General features: G+C 60.2%; 1 protein-coding gene across 14 annotated transcripts in view; it reads right to left on the reverse strand.

Moving 5' to 3' along the window:
* BEGAIN (brain enriched guanylate kinase associated) overlaps positions 1–23236 on the reverse strand; it is a 46011-nt gene that overhangs the window by 4110 nt on the left and 18665 nt on the right. For 7 of the 14 annotated variants that reach the window (XM_027521106.1, XM_027521103.1, XM_027521108.1 and 4 more), the window contains 5 exons: positions 23201–23229; positions 7675–7764; positions 3744–3905; positions 1824–1890; positions 1264–1371 (listed from right to left, as the gene is read on the reverse strand). In XM_027521106.1, the coding sequence (XP_027376907.1) occupies positions 1264–1371; positions 1824–1890; positions 3744–3905; positions 7675–7764; positions 23201–23229 (456 nt within the window). The remainder of the gene's footprint in view (positions 1–1263; positions 1372–1823; positions 1891–3743; positions 3906–7674; positions 7765–23200; positions 23230–23236) is intronic. The other 7 variants (XM_027521112.1, XM_027521104.1, XM_027521111.1 and 4 more) reach the window with 1 other exon arrangement.

Genomic DNA, 23236 nt, shown 5'->3' on the forward strand with positions numbered 1-23236 from the left:
CCTACAGATGGCACCTCCACCTGGCTGGCCAGGGCGCCTGCCGCACCCTCCTGCTACATCCTCCCCCTACCCCCCAACCCCAGACCCCAGCCCAGAGCACAGCAGGTGGCTCCCGTCCTGCAGATTTCAACTTCTGCAGTCAGACTGGACCCATGTCGTCCTCTGAGACCCCACATCCCTACTCGGCCAATCGGTTTGCTTCCATCTGTAGAACATAACCGGAACTGAAGCCCCCTCCCCACCTCCCCGGCCGCCATCCCGGCAGACTCGTCCTCTTTCTCCCAGACTGCTTCTTGCTCGCACATCCACTTAGAGCTTCATCCCCCACGGTCTGTCCTCAGCAGAGCAGCTGCGGAGCCTGTAAGAGGAAGTCCAGCCAGGCTTCCCCCTGTTCAGGAACCTTCAGTGGCTCCCATTTCACGCAGAATAAAACCCAGATTCCTACTGGTGCCTAAACGCCACCTCCTGTTATCCTGACCTCAGACCCTCGGGCCCTCCTCCCCACCAGAGCCCCCTCCGGTCTCTTTGCTGGTCTTCGAGTTACTCAGAGCCCCCATCTGCTGCTGTGGCTTTCTGCCTGGAATGGGAGCCCTCCCCTGCCATCAGCTCCCTGCTCGTCTTCAGGTCTCGGCTCCTGCAGCCCCTTCTAGAAGCACCGGACTGAGGTTCCCAGACCCTGCAACTGGCGTCTCCCAGCCCCCTTGCTGCCTTATTTTTTCTGCAGCATTTAGCACTTCTAACTCGCTACACAGTTTACCTATTTATCCTGGGTTCTGTCCGCCTTCCCCGCTCAGATGTGAATTCCACGTGCACAGGCCCCTGGCTTGCCTGTGCTCTTCACACCCTGTTCTCAGAGCCTCGAGGAGCAGGTGCTAATCAGCGAGTGTGTGCTCAGCAGTCAGAGGTCTGTGGAGGGGGGCGCCGCCCTTCTCATGGGACCCAGGGAATCAGGACCCACGGGCAGCCCCAGGGCTCTGATGCCCAGTGGGGGTGGCCAAAGGCAGGAGTCCTGAGTGGCCCCACCCCAACCTTGGGGTCGGGAAACCCTGCTTTGACTGGGCCAAGGGGGCCTCGTGTTCCCCACCTTGAGTCCTGTCTCCTTCCAGCGGAGGGTCTCACGGACATGGTGTGAGAGGCAGCCCCTGTCATTCCCTGACCGCCCACGTGCTTGTTGAGGCCCTGCCCCCACCCCCCGTCTCTCCACCCAGCCCTGTGCCGGCCCCTCAGGGCTGCCGCGCGGGCTCAGATTGGCCAGACACTCACATTGTCCTCCGAGAGCTTGTCAATGGTCACCTTGGCCTCCAGCAGGTGGCTGTTGAGGGCGACAATCTCATGGCTGAGAGCTCGTTTTTCTTCCTCATAGTGCTGGCCCTGGGGTTGGGGGACAGGCAGGGGGGTGGTCAGCGGTCAGCAAAGGCCTGGGACTCAAGCCCCGTTGTTCCTCCTGGCTTCCCCAGAAAGCGAGGAGGAGTTTGGAGGCCAAGGAATGCAAGGGTCAGAGCACAGAGCGACCCAGGTTCCGATCCCGCTCTGCAGGGAGGAGCCGAACAGCCCTGGGCAAGTCACGAACTCCCTGAGCCTCCGTTTCTCATCAGTACTGTGGGGACAGTGATAGCTAAGGGCTTGACAGCACCCTCCCATTCGGGGTGGAAATGGAGGGGACCGGCCCAGCCCCTCGGGGAGAGGGCAGGGTGGAAATGAGGCCTTTGGCCCAGCTCCGCGGGCAAGCGCATGGCGGCCTGGCCCTCAGTCCTCACCAGGGTTCCAGAGCTGGGGGCCCCGGGCTGGGCGTGCTGGGGTGGGGCAGGGGGTTGTGGCCTCACCATGCGGAATAGCTTGTCCTCCAGCTCCTGGTTGATCCTCTGCAGCGCCATGTAGTTGCTCTGAATCCTGGAGTGGAGGCCGTGAGGTCACTGCCGTGCCAGGCCTGACCCTCCCGTGGCCCCTGCAGCCGTACGGCCCGCTGATGGCTGAACCTAGGCCCCCTCTCTGGTCTAATTGTTCCTGTGCTAGAAAATATCTCATTTAAACTAACAGGTTGCCAGGGCCCAGGACCCTTACTGATGAGAAGGGAAAGTGTCTTATTCAGAAGAGATTCTCGGGAACTCGCTCAGAGCTAGTTAATTCACATTTTACACACAGTCCTAACAACTCTGCCTAAGGGGTTCCCAGTTCAACAGCAGGTTAGCAGGGAATAGGCTTAAGACTATGCAATGAGCCCTGGAGTGATTGCTGAAGACACAGGGTGAGTAGGATACGGTTTCCCTAGAAGAGGCTGAGGTGGGGAGGCAAGTGTGGGGTGGGAATTGATGGCCGCCCTGAGGTGTGATGGTGGAAGGGGCAGTGCCCACCCTCTCGACTGCCTGTGTGTACTGTTAGTGCCCGTGTCTTGCCAACAGAGAAACTGAGGCTAGAGGTGCTTAAGTAGTTAGGGACAAAGAGCCCCCCTGCAAATTCAGTGTTCTATAGAATCATGGGTTAGGTCCCTGGGTCGGGAAGACCACCTGGAGAAGGAAATGGCAACCCACTCCAGTATTCTTGCCTGGAAAATCCCATGGACAGAGGAGCCTGGCGGGCTACAGTCTATAGAGTCACAAAGAGTTGGACATGACTGAGCACACAATCCTCAATAAATATTTAAAACAAACCAAGCCAACAGCAAGCTGAAACTCCAATACTTTGGCCACCTGATGTGAAGAACTGACTCACCGGAAAAGACCCTGATGCTGGGAAAGATTGAAGGCGGGAGAAGAAGGGGATGACAGAGGACAAGATGGTTGGATGGCATCACTGACTCAATGGACATGAGTTTGAGTAAACTCCAGGAGTTGGTGGTGGACAGGGAGGCCTGGCATGTTGCAGTCCATGGGGTCACAGTCAGACACAACTGAGTGACTGAACTGAAGCCAATGGCAAAATTTGAGTGTTTTTTTTTTTTAAAAACATTTTTTCTAAAGGAAGGCTGTAAAGTGCATAATATTTTTTAAGAAAAATACCCATATTAAATGTGTGTGCTGTGTGCTAAGTCACTTCAGTTGTGTCTGACTGCGTGTGGCCATTTGGACTGCAGCCCACCAGGCTCCTCTGTCCATGAGGTTCTCCAGGCAAAAATACTGCAGTGGGTTGCCATTCCCTTCTCCAGGGATCTTCCCGACCCAGGGATCATACCCGCGTCTCTTACGTCTCCTGCATTGGCAGGTGGGTTCTTTACCCTTAGCACCTGTGCAGAACGGTGTTTTCAGAAGTTTTAAGGGAGTCATCCCTCAGGGTCTCACACGCCAGGCCGCTGAAGGAAACGGTCTCTAAATAAATGCTGGTTCATGTCCGGGGCTAGACACTGTTTTCCTATCAGAGACCCAGGCGACAGTGGCTGGGGCCCTGGTGGGCCAGTCTGGGTCTGGAGATGGCTGCTCCTGTGTCACCATGCCGCCCCACCACGTAAAGAGGACAGAAAGAATGAGCAGGGGACCAAGAGGTATCAGGGAAGAGCCTGTACCTCGCAGCGGCCAGACCCACGTTCAGATCCTGGTTTGGGAGCTCGTGGTACAAGGTGCGACTCTGGAAGAGCCACTTGGCCTCGCGGACCTTACGTGCAAATGGGGTTACCCCGCCTTCTCGGCCCCCGCCCCAGAGCTCCTCCCCGTCGAGGCCACGTCCCTCCAGGGCTCCGCCCAGTCGAGACCACGCCCCTCCATGGCCCTGCCCAGTCGAGACCACGCCCCGTCGAGGCCCCGCCCCCTCACCTGCGCAGCTTCTCAGTGACTTTCTCCAGCTCCTCCTGCGCACGGCGCAGTTCGATCTCCAAGAAGTGGCGGGTGGAGTCGAACTCGTTCTCCAGCTTCTCCAGCCGGTGCGTGGTGTAGGACAGCCGCTTGCGCAGCTCGCCCTTCTGCTCCTGCAGCGAGCTGCAACGACAGGCGGCGGCGGCGGGCCAGGCCGCGGGTACTGAGCTCGAGGCGCGTGTGGGTGCGCCCCGGGCGCGCCCGGCCGCACCAGTGCATGCGCACACGCACCGCACACACACTGCACGCGCGCGGGCACACACACACCACACCCCACAGGCACACACACACACCATACGCGAGCGCGTACACACACACCACACCCCACAGGCGCGCGCACACACACACACACAAGCGCGCACACCTCCCCAGCCCCTCCCTGGGGGGGTCACGGTCCCTGACACTGAGCCAGTCTGGCACTGGGGCGAGTGTTTGGGGGCGGCTGAAAGGACCTGGTTTAAAGATCGCCCAGCAGCAGCACCCCACCTCCGTCTGGGAGCCGAACTCCAGCCGGCACGGCTTACAGGGCCCCCGTCTTGCTTCTCTACAGCAGGGGCCCGTACCGGTGAGGCCCAGAGTCAGTAGTGCCACATCCTAGAGCAGGCCTCTCTTCCTCAACCAGGCTGTGTGCCCTCTGGGCCCGGGAGAGGAGGGGTCCCGTGTGAGGCCCCGTGCCCTGGCAGCGTCCACCACAGTGGCCAGCTAGCTGCACGGAGCACCAGAAACTCAGAAAATCCCGGGCCTGCTCATGTCTCCCTTCCTCCAGGAAGCCTTCCAGAGGCAAGCCTGGCTCATAGGCTCTACTTTCCCCCACAGACTGAGGGCTTCTCTCGGACCCCGGCCACTGAGTCCCCTTGCTCAGGGAAAAACAGGGGGCGGCTCCCCCCTGAGCCACATGCCACCCATTCACATGAGCTATCCTGGGGCATGAGGCGGGAGGGGCAGGTGTTACTGGCCACACCCTCCTGTCGGCTGCCACCCGGCTCCTAGAAAGCACCTAACCACGGCTGATCATGTGCTGACCCTCTGAAGCACCCTTCCCTGGGCTGGCTGAGCGCGCAGAGGGGGGCCGCGGGGGGCGGACTCACCTTCAGCAGTTGGGAGGGCTCGTTTCTGTAGGGAAGGGACAGCTGCACGGTGGGTGGGGGCACCAGGGGAGTTCTGCTGGCTGTTAGCCACGAGTGAGGCTAAGATTCAAGCTGCCGTTCGGTGCCCTGGGTGTGCGCTTTGCTCAGTCACCCCCTGAACTGTGCCCCGTCAGCCCCTGTGCTACAGTCACAACAAAGCCCAGAGCTCCATGGCGTCACGGGGTAGGCAGGGGCCCTGCTGTCACACAGCCCTGGCTGCCAGTCCCACCCCCCGCAATGCACTCGTGACTGTCCCCCTCTTGCCCTGACACACAAAGCCCTGGTTCCAGAGGGGTGCCCAGGTGTAGGGGCCCAAATGCCCATCGTTTGCTTGAAGAAGCACAGCCCCCCTCAGTGGACCATCTGGAGCCAAGGCCCCTTGGATGGTAACTTCTGGTGGGTTTTCCTGCGGGCAGGCAGGAGGCTTTCTCCAGCGCCCGGGGAAGAGTGATCATCAGCTTCCAGCCTGATCACACAAACCACACGTGTGACCACAGGCACACACCCAGCAAACCTCCCTTAAGCATTCCTGGACCCCTGCCCAGGTCTACATTTTTTCAAAATAAGTAAAAATAAAGAGTTGCCTATGTTTTGAGAACCTCAGAGAAGGGCGGGGTGGGTCCTCCCAAGAGTTGATCCCCAAGGAAGATGCCAAGTGACAAGCAAGCAGGGAGCCCAGTGGCAGAGTGCCTAGGGCTGCCCACACAGGCCCCGCCGCCTCCTCCAGGCAGCACACCTGACTGATTTCACTGTGAACTTCCTGCAGCTATTGATCCCAGGCTCCCCCTTGGCCCAAGCCTGTCTCTCCAATGGGCTGCCAGACCTCCTGAGGGCTCTCCTACGTCCACCCCAAGGGTTCCTGCAGCGCATGGGGTCAGGGCAGCAGCCCCTGCAATCAGCCAGCCTGCAGGGTTGTAGGTGCACCCACAGCCCTCGGTCACAGGGGGTCCACGCCCCCTGGAAAGAGGTGCAAGCACCCACCTTCCACCTCTCAGAGCCAGCACCCTTCCCTCCCCGACCCTGGCCACCCACCCGCAGCCACAGCTGGGGCCCTGCCATCCCAGGACTGTTCATTCCTGTTACCCCGCCTTATCCCCACTATGGCACGTCCACCCTGCCCCCTTCCCTCCTCGCTTGCCCTGTGCCCCCCGTTTACCCTGCACCTCACAGCAATGGCAAACATGGCCCTTGGCCCTCAGAGCGTATCATCTCGAGGGGAGACAGTGAGCAAGGGAACAGGCTCCCCGAGAAGGCGAGTGGAGGAAGAAGCCCTGATGGGGTGGTGGGGTGGCTCCAAGCAGAGCCAGGACCTGCCCCGGGGCAGTGTGACCCTCTGTTCACAAGGCAGCCGGCTCCATCGAGCGGCCCACCTCCACCTCCATTCACCTACGGCCGCCGGATGCTCTTGCAGATGTGCCGGGCGGCTGTGTCCCCACCAGCCCTCAAACGCTGCTCCCACCCTCCCTGAGCCCCTCACACCCACCCACCCCTGAGCCCATCCAGTCCTGGGCGGGCAGCGCCCCCAGCCCCTGGCCCCTACCCTCTCCTGGTGCAGGTGCCCGGGCCCCGGGCCTGAGCGCGCCTCCCTGGCCCCTCAGCGGCGCCCGCCTCACTGCCCGCCACCTTTCTGCAGCTCCACTGCTCTGACCCCAGGGCCCTGGTTTGTCCCTCACCCCTCTCTGCACACCTCGGGCCACACGTCTTCTGTGTCCAGCCCCACACGAACCCCTCCCAGGCCTCCATGTGGAGGCCCCACCTCTCTCTAGGGCTCCACGCTCACCCCAAATCCAGCCGCCCACCAGCCACTCCTCCCAGAGGCCCACATGCACCCCTCACCCAGCACGCCCGATGCTGAGCCCTCTCTGCCTCCTGTGCTGCCCATCAGTCTCCAGTCAGACCCCGAGAGGCCGTGGTGATCCCTCTTGCTTGTGGTCACCCTCCACAGCCCGTCACCAAAGTCCTGCCAATCCACTACTCAAGAGCTTTGGACACGTCCCCGCCCTTCCTGGTCCAGGGAGGGCCCTGGGCTGGGCACTCCCGGGGTCTTTGGTCACCTGGGTGGTACCACCATCCTGGGGCATTTACCCGAGACCTGCCTGACCTCAGTCTCAGTCTCTGCGTCTGTAAAATGGGGACGTGTGCACTCGCACCCGGGAGCGCCCACTCTCGGGGAGCAGGGCTGTCCCTGTGGTCCCTGCACCCCTGTGATCAGAACCACCGGGAGATGATGCCGGGGGCAGGCACTGTGGCCTCTGCCTCCCCCAGGTGTGGAGGTGGCTCAGGGAGCCCTGGAGTCTAGAAACAGCCCGGTAACAGGTGCACAGGGTGGGCGTGGAAACCCCTCATGGCCGCCCTCAAATCAGGGGCACCCTCCCAAGTGGTGGGGGGCTCGGGAAGCCCTACTGGAACTGCCATCTGGTGTGTGTGGGTGTTTCATGGTGCCCTTCTTGCCCGTGAGAAGTCCCTGGAAGGCTTTCCCAGCTCACAGGAGAGAAAGATGAGCTGCTTGGCACAGAGTGGGGCCTGGAGGGACCCTGCCAGCCTCCCACCAGGGGCCCCTCTGGCCTCAGCAGAGGCCCGAGCCCACGGACCGAGCCCTGGGCTGGGCTTGGGGGGCACCGGGGCCTGGCCTCCGAGACCGGATGGCCGGGAAGCAGGGCTGAGGGCGCTGGGCCTCTTCTTGGTGTAGGGGGGAGCTGATGCCGACGCCAGATGGATGTCTGGGGACAGAGGCTGAGGAAGTGGGGAGACAACAGGTGTATTACCTGTCCCAGAGCGAGGGCGAGGACCTGGCCCGTCGACCCTGCAGGTTGCGGGACTGCCCGAGGCACGAGGGCACCCAGGCGCTGCGCAGCCTGTGGGTGAAGAGGACAGAGCTGCTCAGAACGGGGACTGGGGGGCACGCCGGCCCGCCAGGGGCACGCAGTCACAGAGACGTGGGGGGTCGTCCCCCCGCCGGCAGGAGAGCTTCTTTGCTGTCACCAACACAGCAGCGGGTGCTTGTGCATGTGCCAGGGTGTAGGCACCTGCCAGCCCTGGTTGCCTGGATGCATTGCTGGCCCCGTGTCCACCAGCAGCGGGGTCCCCACCCCCAGGCCTGCACCCCCATTGCAGCCTCAGAGGGGAGTCCCGGGGGTCAGGCTCCACCCAGCTCCAGATTCCAGTCCAGCTGTTGCTTCTTCCTAGTGGGACCCATTGGTCAGAGACCCTGAGAAGCCAGGAGGATGGCGGGAGGGTGACCCCCTGACCCTGCTGGGAGGTGGTGATTGGCAGATCTGTGTGCACATGAGTGGAGTATTCTGGAGGCTGTGGGGGACCCAGTGGATGTTAGCGGTTCAAGACAGGGCCCTCCTGGGACCCCTTCTCGCCAACCCTGCCCGTGGCCTGTCCGGGCCAGGCAGGGGGTGGGATGCAGGGTGGAGGAAGACCCAGCCCAGCCCCGTGGCACCGCCCTGCTGCGGGGCAAGGGGATGCCCTGGGCCTGAGTCCACCGGGTCATGCCCTTGCCACGGTCTCTCCAGGGAGGCCGTGCCGGCCCCCCGAGCCAAAGCGGAACTCTAATGGGAAGATGATACCCCGGACGTTGGGCGTCCAAACAAGGCTTGGAGACGTGGGCAAGCGTGTGTGTGAAAGAGCCGTGGAACTGGTTGACAAAATGATCTCACACAGACGGCCACTCGAGGTGAGGGAAGGGGAGAAGGCCGGTGTCGCTTGGGCCAGGTGGTGGGGTTCGGGGCGGGTGCGACGTTTCCCTTTACACTCTGCTGGATTTATCATATTTCCTACAGTGAGGATGAAAACTTTTTAAAAAGTTTACGAAGGACCACATTTGGCTGCTCCCCCTCAGAAAGATTTCCAGTGTTGATCTGACAAGGGGTGGGTGCGGGTGCCGCGGAAGCTCTGGGCTCTGATCTCCACTTCTGTGACCCTCTGTGAAACAGGCTGCCCTTGGCCCTGGTTTTCTGCAGGCCGGACTGGGGGTAGGCAGGCTCTCCAGTTCAAAACTGGACTCTGGGATTCCAGGCCCGGGGTCCACTCTCGGGTAATGACCCCAGAGGTGTCGAGTGAACAGACAGTGGGGGCAGGACGGGCCGGTTCTGCTCTCGTGGGAGCGGCCAGAGACCCAGTCTCCCCTCAGTGGCTTGACCGAGGTCAGCGATTCCTGGGGGAGTCCCCTGCCTAGCCCTCGCCCTCCAGTCCCCATCCCAGAAGGCCCTTCCGCAGGGAGACCCCTGGCAGGTGAGGTCTCATGGGAGTAGAAGGGAGACTGGGAGACTGGGGCCCAGGGGAGGGGGACGGGGGGCTTGCCTGGAAACACAGGGAATGGAGGGTGTTGCTGTGACCTGACCCAGACCTTGCCTCTGGTCACACGCAGGGCATCTATGTCCCTGACAACTGCTCTCGTTCTGACCCTGATTCTCACTACCTCCAGCCTCTGCAATGTGGGGCACCTCTTGCTAGAGATTAGACTGCTGCCCAGAGAGGTTAAGCAAGTCTCCCCAGATCACACAGCAAGTCCAGGGCGAAGATGAGATTCCACCCCCACCCCCCGACACCGGTGATGCTTGTGCCAGGTACAGGGTGGGAAGGATACAGGTGCCATGGGGACCCAGGGAGCCGGGGGGCCTCCTTCCCTGCGCTGTGGAGGGGAGCGGTGCTCCCTGGTAGGCGGTGAATGGGGCAGGGCGGGGCTGAACGAATGTCCGCTCTCTCGCTGGATGCTGGGTACATGGAGCCAGGAGCGGCCGGTCCATGTGGTGCCCCTAAAGGCCCCCCCACCCCGTGTCCAGCTCCCCCCCAACAGTCACGCTCCAGTGGCACCAAATTGCTTGTCATTCTTCACAGGCTGCAGGCGGCTTCTCATCTTGGTGACTTTGTCCCCACGTCCCCTCTGCCAGGATGGCACTCGCTCCCTCGGTCCAGGTTAACCCCTCCCCACCCAGGGCCTGGCAGGGGGGACCCTGATACCCCTGCCGGCCCGGCCGGCCCCCCAGGGAGCGTCACGGGGCTGAGTGCTCCAGGGCAGTGTCCTGCTCCACGCAGGCCCTGAGCCCAGGCTTCCCCATCGGCGGGAGGGCAGGTCACAAAACCCAGCCAGACCACGCCCACCTCCGGGCAAGATTCCGCCGCCCAGTCCCGTCCATCACTCAGACCCGCACTGGCCCCGCCTCGCCCGGCTCCGGGCTGCGCCGGAGTCCTCCTGGGTCCCTTCCTTCCCACCCTGTCCTTGCCGTCCGCTGGGTCAGGGACCTTCCCTCGGGGCTGTTTCTGGGCTGCCCGCTCAGGCCCTGGCTCCCGGGACAGCCTGCTTTCCTCCACTGGGTCTCATTCCCGTGGGGACGATACCCCGGGCACTGGCCTGCCCTCCCGTGGGACCGCCTCCTTCCCACACCCCCTTGCCCCATTCCCCGGGCACTGTGTCTGGGCGGCGGAGCCGGGGACCAGCAGCACGTGTTGTTCAAAGGCTGTGCAGACGGCGGGAGGAGAGACGCTTGTCTCCTCTCTGGGGCTGCAAGATCTGGGGAGTGTTTATGTCCCTAGGGCCTACCGTGAGGCTGGGTAAATGGTGGGGGGCGTGGAAAAGTCTCCCAAGTCGTCCCTTCTCCACTGCGGGGCTGGTGAGGCCCACCTTGCTCCCTCCCCCACCCAGCATCTCACGGTCCCCTGGGAGCGGACCCCCTGGAACTCAGGCTGACGGCCCGGGGACTGGCTGGCAGCTCTCCGTGTCTCAGGCCCGTCCAGCCCCTGGGCAGCCCCTCGGCTGACTCTGCCACAACCTCACCAGCATCGCCACGGGCATGGGAACGGGGTCTCTGGACCCGGCCACCAAGGCGCCAGGTCCTGTAGGAGCCTGCGTGTGTGTGTCTGTGCGTGTGCGTGTGGGGGAGAGGGCTGTCTGTCACAGGGCTGGCCTGGGGCCCCCAGCCAGGAGGGGTCCCCCTGCTCAAGCCAGGAGGAGCGGACGGAGGGCAGGGATTCTATGCTTGCCCAGGCCCCGCCCTCTCCGGCTCCGCTAACCGAGGTCATCCGGGGGCACCCTCCTGCTTCCGTCCTCAGGGCCAGTGACAGGACTGCTCTTCCGCCCAGAGACCTGGAGACGCCGCAGGAGCCCTTTCACCTCGCCTACCCCGCGTCTTATCAGGCAGCCGGCCTGGGAGCCCTCCGTGGGCGGGCAGATCCAGGGGTGCTGGGGGCCAGGCCGAACAGCGTCACCTCTGGGCAGGTGGACGGAGCAGCTGCAGAGTCACCCCCGGGCCTTTGCACATGTGCCCTTCCTGCTCTGAACACCCCCTTTTTTTGCTCTTCTGTTCATTCTGTTTACCTCCTCCAGGAAGCCCTCCCTGACCTCTCTAACCTCGCTCTGGTTGGGGCCGCCTCTCCCTAGCCTGGGTGCCGGAACCCCGCACAGACACACGACGTCCCTGGGGCCGAGCCGCCAGGCCTTCGCTTTTAGCCCAGTCGGCAGACGGGGCAAGCCGCCACATCCTCTGTTGGGTTCCCTCCCTCACCTGCCTAGGAGACGTCTTCAGGAGCTCTTCTCTGCTCGATGTCCCCACGCCTCCCACCACCCCGCCCCACTCACAGCTGAAGACCTCGCTTCCTTCTCCACTGAAGACGGAGAAACCGCCCGAAGGGAACTTCAGCAGATGCCACCGCCAGCGCCACCCCCCCCCCCCCCCCCCCCCAAGCATCTGCCTGCCTGTTACTACAGACACCCTGCCAGGCAGCCCCTCCGCCCACTCCAGGCGTGGCTCCAGCCCAGTCTCCCCTCCCCCACCAACCGCCCATTTCTCCCTCTCTCCCGGCTCCTCTTCCGGCACACAGGCATGCAGGTAGGCTTCCCACATTGCGAACAACCCTCTGCTGGCCCTCCAGTACCATCCTCATTCTCAGCTCCGAGACACGTCGTGTGTCCTCACTCCTGGCCCACCAGGACCAGGGCCTGACCTGGCTCTCGTCCCCTCGAGGCCACTGAACCGGCTCCTGCCCGGCCCTTCTCAGTGCTCACGTGGCCTCAACCCTTAGCACCCAGCGCGCAGTGGACCCCGCCCTCCTCCTGCAAACCCCGCCCTCGCCTGGCAGACCTCCTCAGCCTCCTCTGCAGGTGGCCCTGGTCTCCCTGACATCCTAACGCCCAGGGCCCAGGGTCCTGCCTCCTTCTCTGAGTACACTCCCCCCATAGTGAGCCCTGCCAGAGATACCATCACTTCATGGAGGAACCCCCCCCCCCCCAATTTTTGTCCCTCCCCCCACCCCCCGATGCCAGGTGTGCATACCCTCTGCGGCCTCCATCTCTGCTTGGGTAGCTCGCAGGCAGCACAGACCTGCAGGGCCCTCCATATCGTATTCTGCTTTCTCTCCCCGCCTCGCCAGCTAGGCCAGTGCCCCTCCCCAAACCTGGAGGCATACTCCACTCCTGTCTCTCTCCCGTCCTCCCAGGCCAGCAGCAAGAGCCACAGCCCTGCCTCCGAAACACATCCTCTGGCTCTGCCAGCCCCACCCACCACCCTGGGACCAGCTTCTCTCACGGGATTACTGCACAGCCTGCTAACTGGCTTTCTGCCCTCACCTGCTTAGGCAGAGAGGCCCTGTGGAAGGCTAAGTCGGATCCACCCCCTCCCTCTGCTCAAAACCTGCCCCCACGGCCCCTACATCACTAGGGTCAAGCCAGATGTGTTCACTCTGGTCACCTGATGGCAGATGGCCTTCCCCTTGGCCCCCTGGACCTCATCTTCCAGCCACAGGCAGCACAGCTTGCCCCAGGGCCTTTGCACCTGCTGTTCTTCTGCCTGGATCCCTCTGCCCTGTGGCTGCTCCTCTCCTCCTCCAACATTCAGATGCAACTTTCCTGAATTCCGCTGCACCCTCTCTCTCCCTTTCCCTGCTGGGCCTGTGTCCATCTATGGCCCCACACCGCCAGAGTGGGAGCTCCCCAGGACAGGGCTTTCTGTCCACCTCATTCCCCGCTGTGTCCTCGGACCCTGAAGCAGAGCCTGGCAACCAGAAGGGCCCTGTAAGCATTCAATGAATGAATGGAAAACAGAGTGAATGTGTTTTACAGATGAGCCTGTGGAGGGGCCGAGGGAGACAGTGCCCACCCCGGGTCCACAGCCTGCAGGCTTCCCGCCGGTCAACCCAGATGCCCCTCGGCAGTGTCTGGTGCTTCGGCCTTTTCCTCGCCTCTGAGGTCTGGGGCTGTAGGGGTCTGGCTTTGTTTTGTCAGCCTCGGCCAAAAGGAGATGCTCTCTAATTTCCATAAGGCTGACCGCCCCCGCTCCCCTCCCAGGCCCGAAATGATAGTGAGAGGGTCAAATCTGAATTTCAGGCCAACAATAGTATTTAGTGTTAAGAATGTGCCGAACGGGGCGTGGACACACTTATGCTAAATAAGCATCCAGTTGTTTGTTGAGATTGGGCAGCCCAATAAAGCAGAGGATGCCCAGTGAAATGTATTTAGATGGATTTAATTCATTGGGCATCCTGTACTTCATCCGGCAGCCCCAGGACGAAGGCAGAGGTGATCCCGTGGAGGCGGGCCTCCAGCCCCGGCAGGAGAGGTCGTCCATGCCCCCGTCATGAAGCAGGCTGGCCATCTGTGCGGGAGACTCAGCGTGGGGCAAAGGCTGGGGGGTGAGAAGATCCTGGCGGGGCCAGGGTGTGTCCGGAGGAGAGTGTGGCTTGAGCCCAGGCCTGGGTCAGCCAGCCAGGAGGCCCCGCGAGCCTGGCTCTGAGTGCAGGCCAAGCATCCCATCCCGGCTCCCCGGCTGCTTGGGGCACTGGGAGCCCCAGGGCAGAAGGCAGGATGGGAGGCAGGCCCGGACTGGGGCTGTCCTTCTGGTAGGTGGACCGGAACAGGGAGACCTAAGGAGGCTGCCTCAGGAGATGGGGGCCCCTCCCCTGCCTGGCCCCTCTCTCCCAGCACCCAGCCCAGCACCGTTGCTTGTCTACTCTCGTTCCCCCTCTAGACTGCGGGTTGGGGCGGCCTGGAGGATGGGGCTGTGCACACCTTGGCCCTGGGTCCCTCCCTGCCCCAAGGTCACACCTGCTCTCTGCCCAGAGTTGGTGTTCAGAGGGTGTCAGCGGGGAGGATGGGAGAGTGGCATGACCATGGGTTGTCCCCACTTTGGGTGAGCAGCTCCCCACAGGGCTCCCAGATGAACCTCTCAGCACCTGCCATGAGGCTTCGGCGCCCAGGTGAGAAGGGGCTGCCGTCCAGCACTGTGATGATCAGGTTCATTGCTGCCCCCCATGGAGCCCATGCTGGCTCCACTAATGTGACCACCCCACCAGCTGGCTCACCCCTGCAAACAGACTCGGGCATGCATTAATTGGATCGGTGGGAAGGCCTGATTTCTAGAATTTTGGGGATCATAAAAGTAATCAGGACTGCGGGAGGCTCACTGATGACCCTAGAGAGCGGGGTGTAAGGAGCCTGCCCCCACCCAGTGCCCCCCACGTGGCCCCAGGCCCCTCAGGGATGCCCTTGGTCCCTGGTCCCTCTGCTCTTGGCTCCCCACCTACCACACCCACGGGAGACAGTCCTGGGGGCCAAACCCCAGACTGGAAGAAAAGAACTGGTGTTATGATGGAAGATGTTTGCAGCAGCAGCAGGTGGGTGCAAGGCACGGAGGCTGAGGAAGGAGGCTGCTTTTCTGGGCCTCAGTTTCCCCATCAGTGACTGAACCCCAAAGGGACGCTTGTGACCATCACCTTCCTCTGGAAGCGTCCCCCCTGAGATCGCCCCCTACTCAATCCTTTGGTCAGCTGACACACAGAGGATGGAGACAGGGCAGGTGGGAAAGCACGAGGTACTTGTGGGGTGGGAACAGGTGTCCTGGGACCCTCAGTCCTCATCATGGTGTACTCTGCGGGGCGGGGTGCTGTGTCCTGGCCAGAGGGCCAGGGCTGGGCGACTAGTGGCACTTGGAGGGGCTGCCCTGGGGGCCTTCTATCCTGGCTCCCAGGCTCTTTAACCAGGCTTTCTAACTCTTGGGAAAGGAGCTGGCTTTCCAGGCCACCATTCCTTCGTCTGTGCAATGGGCAGCCTCCCCCCGTCCCTTCCAGAACCTTGGGTGAGGACTCAGCGAGGAGACTGTCAAAGGCATGCAGTAGGTCTCACTGGGTGATTGAATGATTCAATAGTGATCTCAGGCAGACATTTCCAGAATCTTCAGCTCCATTGCTCAAGAAAGACCCCCAGGCCTTGCCCTCATCATTGACGCCCGATGGAAATGCCTCCGGACACTCAGAGGGCCTGTCCAGGGATGCGGGCCATGTGGCAGCGCTCAGGCTGTTGCGAATGTCAAGTAAGAAGGTGCCGGAGGGGCCCAGAGATCTCAGCCAGCCAGGGCCGGTCTTCTGCCTGTGGTTAACAGGGGTGAGGCAGAGGCTGGGAAACAGGCCCAGGACACATCCTTGCTCTGAAACACCCAGTCACTGCCAGGACTGGGGATGTGCAGGGAAAGTGCCTCCTGGGGGCACAGCAGGGCCGGCCCCCTGCCCCCACTCTGAGATGCTCTGGCAGTCTTAACTCCATCTAGGTCTGCAGGTCCCATCCTGACACCCCATTTCGCCGGGTCCTCTCTTTCATCATAGGAATACTGTCATTCGCCTGATGGTTGGGGAAACAGGGCCTGGGAACAAAGGGGACCATGTGAGGTGGGTGGGGGGCAGGGGGTTAACAGGCAGAAGCAGTCCACGTAGTACCAGCCATGTGCCTGGCTCCACGTGGGTTCATGAGTTCATTCTCAAAACGGCCTTCGAAGTTAGCTGTTGTTATTATGATCTACGTTCTATAGATGGAGAAACTGAGAAGCAGAGATGTTTAGAAACTGGCCCAAGTCTACCCAACCAGTAAGTGGCAGGTACGGGATTCAAATCCAGGTAAGTTCACCTTCTTACTAACCCACATACTTCATCAGGCAGCCTTTGCAGAGGAGTGGGGACTCAGATGGGCTGTAGGGACAGGAGACTTTGAAGGGCAGAGCAGAAGAAGGTAAGACAGAACAGTCTATGTGGAAAAGTGAAGCTGAAAGTCGCTGTTGTGTTGGACTCTTTGTGACCCCATGGCCTATACAGTCCATGGAATTCTCCAGGGCAGAATACTGGAGTGAGTAGCCTTTTCCTTCTCCAGGGGATCTTCCTGACCCAGAAATCAAATTAGCATCTCCTGCATTGCAGGAGGATTCTTTACCAACTGACCTATCAGGGAAGCTCCGTCCATGTGGCAGGTCCTTTTATAATGCCCTGACTCCCAGAGGGAGAAACTGAAGCAAGACAGTCATTCACAGTTTAGTGAGAATTAGCCCCTAAGACTTCCTCCCCCAGAATTATGTTTAGAAGTGAGGCAGAGCCGGGAGGAGCAGCTGGGTCAGGTGGCCACAGAAGAGGGCACTGGGTGCCATGCAAGAGCATTGGTTTTCTGAGGGTAAATCGAGACCTGGAGGTCTTGGAGGTGCATCCTCAGCTCTGGACTTCAGGAAGGGCGATGGCGTGGCCCTCAGGAGGGGACGTTGGAGGATGGCCACTGGGCTGTAAATTTTAGCCCAAACACAGAGAAGCCTCTTCCCATTGGGCAGTGACCAGCTGTTTCGGGAGGCTCACACGCCTGGAAAAGCCCCTTTCTGCTTCTGGCCTCCGTTTCTCCAAAACCCTTCAGCTCCATATTCCCTCCTGGCTTGGAGGATGCAGGGGGCAGAATGCTGAGGGCCTGAGAAAGGCAGAACTCAGGTGCCACGGGAGGAAAAGCGTTCCCTCCTGCAGTGGGCCTTTGCCCGTGTTGGACCCCTGCTGAGAGCACCCTCCCCACACCTCCTCATCTCCACCCAAGCACCTCCCTGCGTCCAGCCAAATCCCTCCCCTGGAGGCTCTCACAAGGTGGTATTTTTTAAAAATAATAATAAAAAAAACCCTGGGAGTAGGGTGGGAGGCACAAGTGTCCCCCAACACTTTTTAGGGGTCAGAGTGGAGAGCCCCACCATGGGCATCACGAAGCATGGGGAGGAGCTCTTCTCCGTCCCTCTTCCTCACTGTGCATCACCCGTGGGTCCCCACCATGGGATCACGAAGCATGGGGAGGAGCTCTTCTCCGTCCCTCTTCCTCACTGTGCACCACCCGTGGGCCTCATTTCAGAGAATTTGCTTAGCAACTACTACGCGACAGCTCTAAGTGCTGTGGATCAGCAGTGAGCTGCTGTTCTCGGGGGAAGACGGACGATAGACAAGATAAATGAGTAAGACAAACTGAGAGTCAGGTGGGGATCAGGGAGATGGAAATGAAGGCAAGGAGAGGGAGCATGGGGGAGGGGACCTGCCTGTAAATGGAGTGAGTGGTCAGGAGCCCCCCCAGCCCTGACCCCCTGACCATGAATGACTTTTGAGCAAGATGCGAAAGGAGGGGAGGCAGGGAGTCACATGGGCGTCTGGGAAAGAACATTCCAAAAGGAGAGGCACATGCCAAGGCCCTGGGGCAGGTGCTTGTCTGATGGGGAATGAAGCACAGCAGGGAGGCCTAGTGTCTCGTGGGGAGTGGGCTGGGAGACTCTCTGGAGATGAGGTCAGTGTGATCTGACATCTGTGAGGTGACCTGAAACCCATCTGTCTCTACCTCTAGGACGTCAGCCTGGCACCTGGCACAGTGTCTCCAGCATGGAGAGCGGCGTCTGGCAGAGGCAACGCTGCAACACACATCAGTGATACAAGTGAATCGAGTGTGGGACTGAGCATTTGGGCGTCTGTGTGAAAGAAGAGCGCACAAACCACCAAAGCCCCCAAACAAAAAGTCAAAAACAAAACCCAACAAAAACCACGCCCCACAAAAGCAGAAAGAGAAAACAAACCCACAGAAAGCCAAACAACGAAAGACCCAAGCCAAAAACACCTCCACAAACCCCAAACAAGAAAAAAACAAAAAATTAACACCCCCCCAAATTAAAAAATACAATCCCCCCAAAACACAAAAACCCAAACAAAAAACTCCCACAAAAATTTTAAAAAAGCACAAAACTCCCCAAACAAGAAATCACTCAAATAAAAAAAATTAAAAACTATATAAGCTACCCCCTCACAAAACATAAAACTCATAAAACCAAAAAATAAATTAAAAACACAAAACCCTCAAAACCCAGAAAATAAAAAAATCCATAAACTAAAAAAACAAAAAAAATTTTAACTCAAAAAACAAACAAAAAAAGAAAAACAAAAATTTAAACCCACAAAACCATAAAACCCAGAAAACAAAACAAGCCAAAGCCCCCAAATCCCCAAAATTTAAACCCCTGAACAAAAATCCAAAAACCAAAAAATTCCCCAAACAAAAATAAAAAACCCCACAAACCCAATCCCCCCGATTTAAAACCACAAAACTCAGGAAACAATCCAAAAAGCAAAAAAATATTTTGAACCCCAAAACGCCCCCCAACCAAAAAAGTTTAAAACCCACAAAAACGAGAAAATAAAAAAACTCAAAATTTAAAACCTCCAAAACAAAAAGCACAACTCCCCCCAAATCCCCAATGACAAAACAAAGAAACAAAACCTCCCCCAAACCCCCCCCAAAACACGGAAAGCAAACCACACACACACACACACACACACACACACACAACCAAACCAACCAAGGGTGGTGGTGGGGGGCGGGGGCCCGCAGTGGCGGCCCACGATGAAAAGGAGCCCAACCTCAAAACCATGCACAAAAACCTCTTTCAATAGGTTCATGACATCAGAAGGGTTGCTTAAACAAGGCACAAAAAGCTTCCATAAGAAAGTAAAAAGCCTAAAAGATTCGAGAGAAATTCAACAGAATTAAAACGAAGAACTTCTGTTCATCAGAGGACCATTGAAACAGTCGGAATCCAGCAGCGGGCGGGAGGTGCCTCTGCCACACGTGTGACCGGCGAGGGCTCTCTCTGAGGAGCTCCAAGTCAATACCGCAACTTGATGGAAAAACACGCAGAAGTCACCCGCGAGGAAGCTCCAGCCGGCTGTCATCCAGGGCCGCGCAATTACCGCGCCCGGAGCAGCCGCTCCGCCTGTGGCCTGGCGAGCTGGGGCTGGTACCCGGGTGCCCGGTGCGCGGAGGATGCGGAGATGCAGGAAGTCCCCGGCCGCGGGGAGGGTGTGGCCTCCCCGCCGAAAGCTGGCCGTGCGCGAGCCGCCCCCCACCCCAGGACCCGCCCCCCTGCGCCCCAGCAGTGCGGTTCCCGGGTCCCCTGGGGGGAGGCTGCACGCTCGGGCCCCCCACCAGCCCCCAAACCCGGACAGGCACGGTCACAGCATCTTCATTCGCTATGGTCCAGGCTGGAAGCGCCCGGACAGCCATCAGCTAATAACCAGATTGCAGCAACTTCACTCAGCCGCCGCCGCGTTCCGAGACAGCCAGCCTTCCGCAGCTCCACGCACAGCTAAGGACGCCTCTCCAAACATCATTGTTTTGGGGGGGTTAAAAAAAAAAGCCAACCTGAAAAGCACAGGCTAAAAGACAGCACATGTATGTGAAGTTCTAGACCAGACAAGACAAAAAACTCGAGTCAGTTAGGGATGCTCACGGGCTGCCAGATCGAAAAAAAAAACAAAACAACAAAAACCCAAGCAACCTTCATCACAAAAGCCAGGATCCCGGAGACCTCCGGGGGAGGTGGAGGGGGCTGTGATGGGGGAAGAGTCTTGCAGGAAGTTGGGGGGGGGTGTCCCTGGGAGGCTGGCGCACTCAACTTCTTGACCTGGGTGGTGGTCTTCTTAAAGTTAACCTCTAACCTGCAGGGGAATTATTTTTCTAGGTGCCTATCACAGTTAACAACTTTGAAAAATTATGTTGTGGGGGAGAGGCGCAGGCTTGAACAGGTTTGTGCTTGGGTTTCCGGGGCCCCTTCTGCGTCCCGCGTGCCTTGCAGGGCAACGGACCCACTTCGCTCTGTGACAGAAGAGGGGACTGAGGTTCACGCAGACAAAGTGGCTTGCCAAAAGGCACGCAGCAAAGTGGCCATGGCGGAAGCCAAGGCAGGCGGACCGGTGCAGAGGAAGGCAGAGGAGGGGATTAACTTGGGGATTAGCCAAGCAGCGGCTCGCATGCAGAGAGCCAGTTGGAACTTGCTAATATCTGCAAATATTTGAGTGTCACCAGAAGAGTTTTTCAAGCAGAAGCAGGATAGCTGAGTGAGCGACAGGCAGGGGGCCAGAGCAGAGGTGCTGGAGCTGGGGCTGGAGAAATGGACTTCCAGGGGCTTCTATCTGGGGTGGGGAGGTCAGAAGACACCCCGCTTCCCCGACCTCCGTTCCCTACACTTCGCCAATCTCCCTGAAAACAGCCTCACTTCCTCAGGCCCCCAGGACCCCGCACCTCTTAGAAGGCTCATCCTATCTGTCCTCCTTGCAAACTTCTATTCATTCTTTAAAGCCTTGGTTCAGGTGTCCCTGCTTCCAGGAAGTCCTCTCTGATTCCCCCAGCCAGTGTCTCCAACCTGGCATCCCTGGGAGCACGTGTGGATGGGTTTGGGTCCCTGTTCTGGAGGGCTGGCCCGCTCAGGGCCAGTGCAGGAGCTGGATCACAGAGAGGGGAGTGAACCCACCTGGGGGGTGAGGGAGTAGAGAGTCACAAAAGCCACTGAGAAAAGATGACGAGGGTAACTAGTTTGCCATGTGGACAAGAAGGTGGGTGGAAGGGCATTCTGAGCAGAGGGAACAGCATGGGCAAAGGCAGAGAGGCATGAAGGGGACAACTTGTTCGGGACCCAGAGGTGGGGTGCAGTATGGGGTGGGTGCTAGGAAGGAGAACTCAGGCAGAGAGGGGCGAGTGCAGGTCACCCCAGCTGGGTACCTGAGGATGACAATGAACCCTGCGGTTCTGGGCCCTGTGGTGTGCGTTCTTGTGTGACAAGCATTGGATGAGGCAAAGGACCTGCCGTCTTGGAGCTCAATTCAGATTCCTAGGCCCAGCCTGCAATGTGCGCCTAGGAACAAGAGGAAGGATCCCAGCCCAGGGTCATCACTCTGGACACACAGGACCCCTTCCCTTGGACCACGGATGATTCTTCTCCTGCCTGGGAACCCATAGTTGTACAGCTCAGATGCCCCACAGCGAACATTTACCTGGATCCCTGCTGTGGGCCAGCTCCCAGGTGGGGTCTGTCACCCACAATAGCTCAGGTCATCCTCCCAACTGCCCTACAAGGTAAGGGTGGCTAGAATACCCACTTCACAGATGAGGAAACTGAGCCCCAGAGAGGGTCAGGACTTTGCCAGAGGACCCCACAGCCTGTGACCTACACCGTGGGGGGGCCATGCTGACCAACTTCCCCTACATCCTTTAGGGCTTCTTGGTCCTGGACTCCTGACACTAATTGCAGGGCAGAACCTCACAGGGGCAGCCCCAGCTCTGGCCAGGAAGAAATAGTCTGGAAAAGCCCTTGAGGGAGCTCTGAGACCACTCATGGGGTGAGAGGGAGAAGAGGGCAGGAGGTGCCCCAATTCTGGGAGGCTACACTGGGTCCTGGCCATATGGGACCCCCCAATCCCACCAGTTCTGGAACTCTGCTTCTGCTGCCCGAGTGCAGCCCACAAGCCCGGGCCCCGGCCACTGCCACCAGTCTTCTGGGTTTGGCTCAGGGAAGCCCTCTGCCCACCCAGTAAAGAGATGCTCTGTGCGCTCAGCATCTGAGGCAGTGGGTCTGCCCACCTGGCTGACCTATCGGCCTGTGTTCCTAGCTAGGTGGGGCCACATCTCTGTCTCTACTGCCCAGAGCACAGGGACAGGTGCTCCAGCGTCTTGGCTGGGCATGGAGAAAGAGGGAATGAGACAGAGGACCTTAGAGGGCTCTCCCCCCACCCTGGTCTCAAGGTGCCCCATGAATGGTGCCTTTTTTTCCCAAGTCTCAGATAAGTAGGGACCCCTCCTCCACAGAGAGCCCAGTCCAGTGGGGGTTCTGGTGAGATACAGCAATGGGGGTATTGGGGAGGGTCCTGGGGGGTTCAGATCTGAACTCATCTACATGGCCAGAAGCCCAGAGCTCCCCCTGGACCTTGACCAGGACTAGGTGGGCTTGGCCGATGGACATTTGAGACATTTGGATCTGAGCTCCTAGGCTCTAAGAGCCTGGACCCCTCCTTCCATCCCCAGACAGATGGGTTCTGGTCCTCGGGGACCCACAGGGGAGGGCTGCACTCCAGCCCAGTGGCCAGAAGATGGCCCTGCTCTCATGTCCAGCCTGGGGCCAGTCCGTGTGAGCCCACCTGTCCCCAGGCTCCCACCTGGGCATGCCCCAGTGACCCATCCACGGCAGTGAGGATCACTTGGGAAGGCCCCAGGACCCTCCCCGAGACCCAGGGACCCGTCCTGGAACAAGCTGGGCTCTGCAGGCTCCCTGCCCCTTGGGGAATGGGTGCATCTGCTACCCAGCGTCCTCCCCAGGGATGCTGATCCTGGTCTTAGGAGGGGGAAGGAGGAGAGGTGGGGGGAGGGGAGGCCAAGAGACCCCCCCCCCCCCCCCAGCCCAGGAGACTGTCCTGAAACCCAGAAGCCAGAGCTGGGCCTCCTGCCCACACGAAGTCTAGGTTCAGCCTTCGGAAGGAAAACAAGAGGGGGGGGGGTCGTGGGGGGGCGCGCAGTATTCCCAAAGTGGGGGTCAGGGGGCTCGAGGGAAGTTATGAATATTCAAATCGACCGATCCCGGGCCTGACACGAAGGGCGCCCAGTTGGAGTCCACCGAGGCTCAAAGTTTAGCACCAGGAGGGAGGCCGAGGGGAGCATTCCCCAGGCGCCGTCGCGGGATTCCCCCAAAATGGCTCCAAGACGCGACGGCCTGGCCAGCAAAGAGGACTCCATCCCCCACCCCCCCATCCCCTCCCAGCCCCACTGAGGCGTAAACTTAAAAGCTCAGAACCAACAAACTGTCAGCTGGGGGATGGTGGGGGGCGGCCGGCGCGGGGGACTGGGTGCGTAACCGCAGAGCAGAGACCCCGAGGGTCCTGGGGGACAATCCAGAGTCCAGGGCAGGGCCCGGGGGATCGCGGAGGCCCGCGCGCGCGCGCCGGCCCGGCCCTTGGTGGCGCGCCCCCACCCACAGCCGCAGTGGCCCCAGCCCCGCCGAGGACCCCCGCGCGGGGCTCCCCGCTGTCTAGTCGCGCGCGCGCCCACACACGCACCACACACAGGCACACCGGCCCGGGCCAGCCGCGCTGGGCGGCCGCGGACCGTAGATGCGCTCGGGCACAACAGTTCTCTCCCCTTGCCCTCCCCAGCGCCCCCATCCCAGACCCCGGCCCCGGGAGCCCCGGCACGGAGGACGCTCCACTCACCTGAGTTTCTCCATGTCTGCGGCAGAGGCCTGCGAG

This window comes from Bos indicus x Bos taurus, chromosome 21 (genome assembly GCF_003369695.1).
Source record: "Bos indicus x Bos taurus breed Angus x Brahman F1 hybrid chromosome 21, Bos_hybrid_MaternalHap_v2.0, whole genome shotgun sequence".
Classification (NCBI taxonomy): Eukaryota; Metazoa; Chordata; class Mammalia; order Artiodactyla; family Bovidae; genus Bos; species Bos indicus x Bos taurus.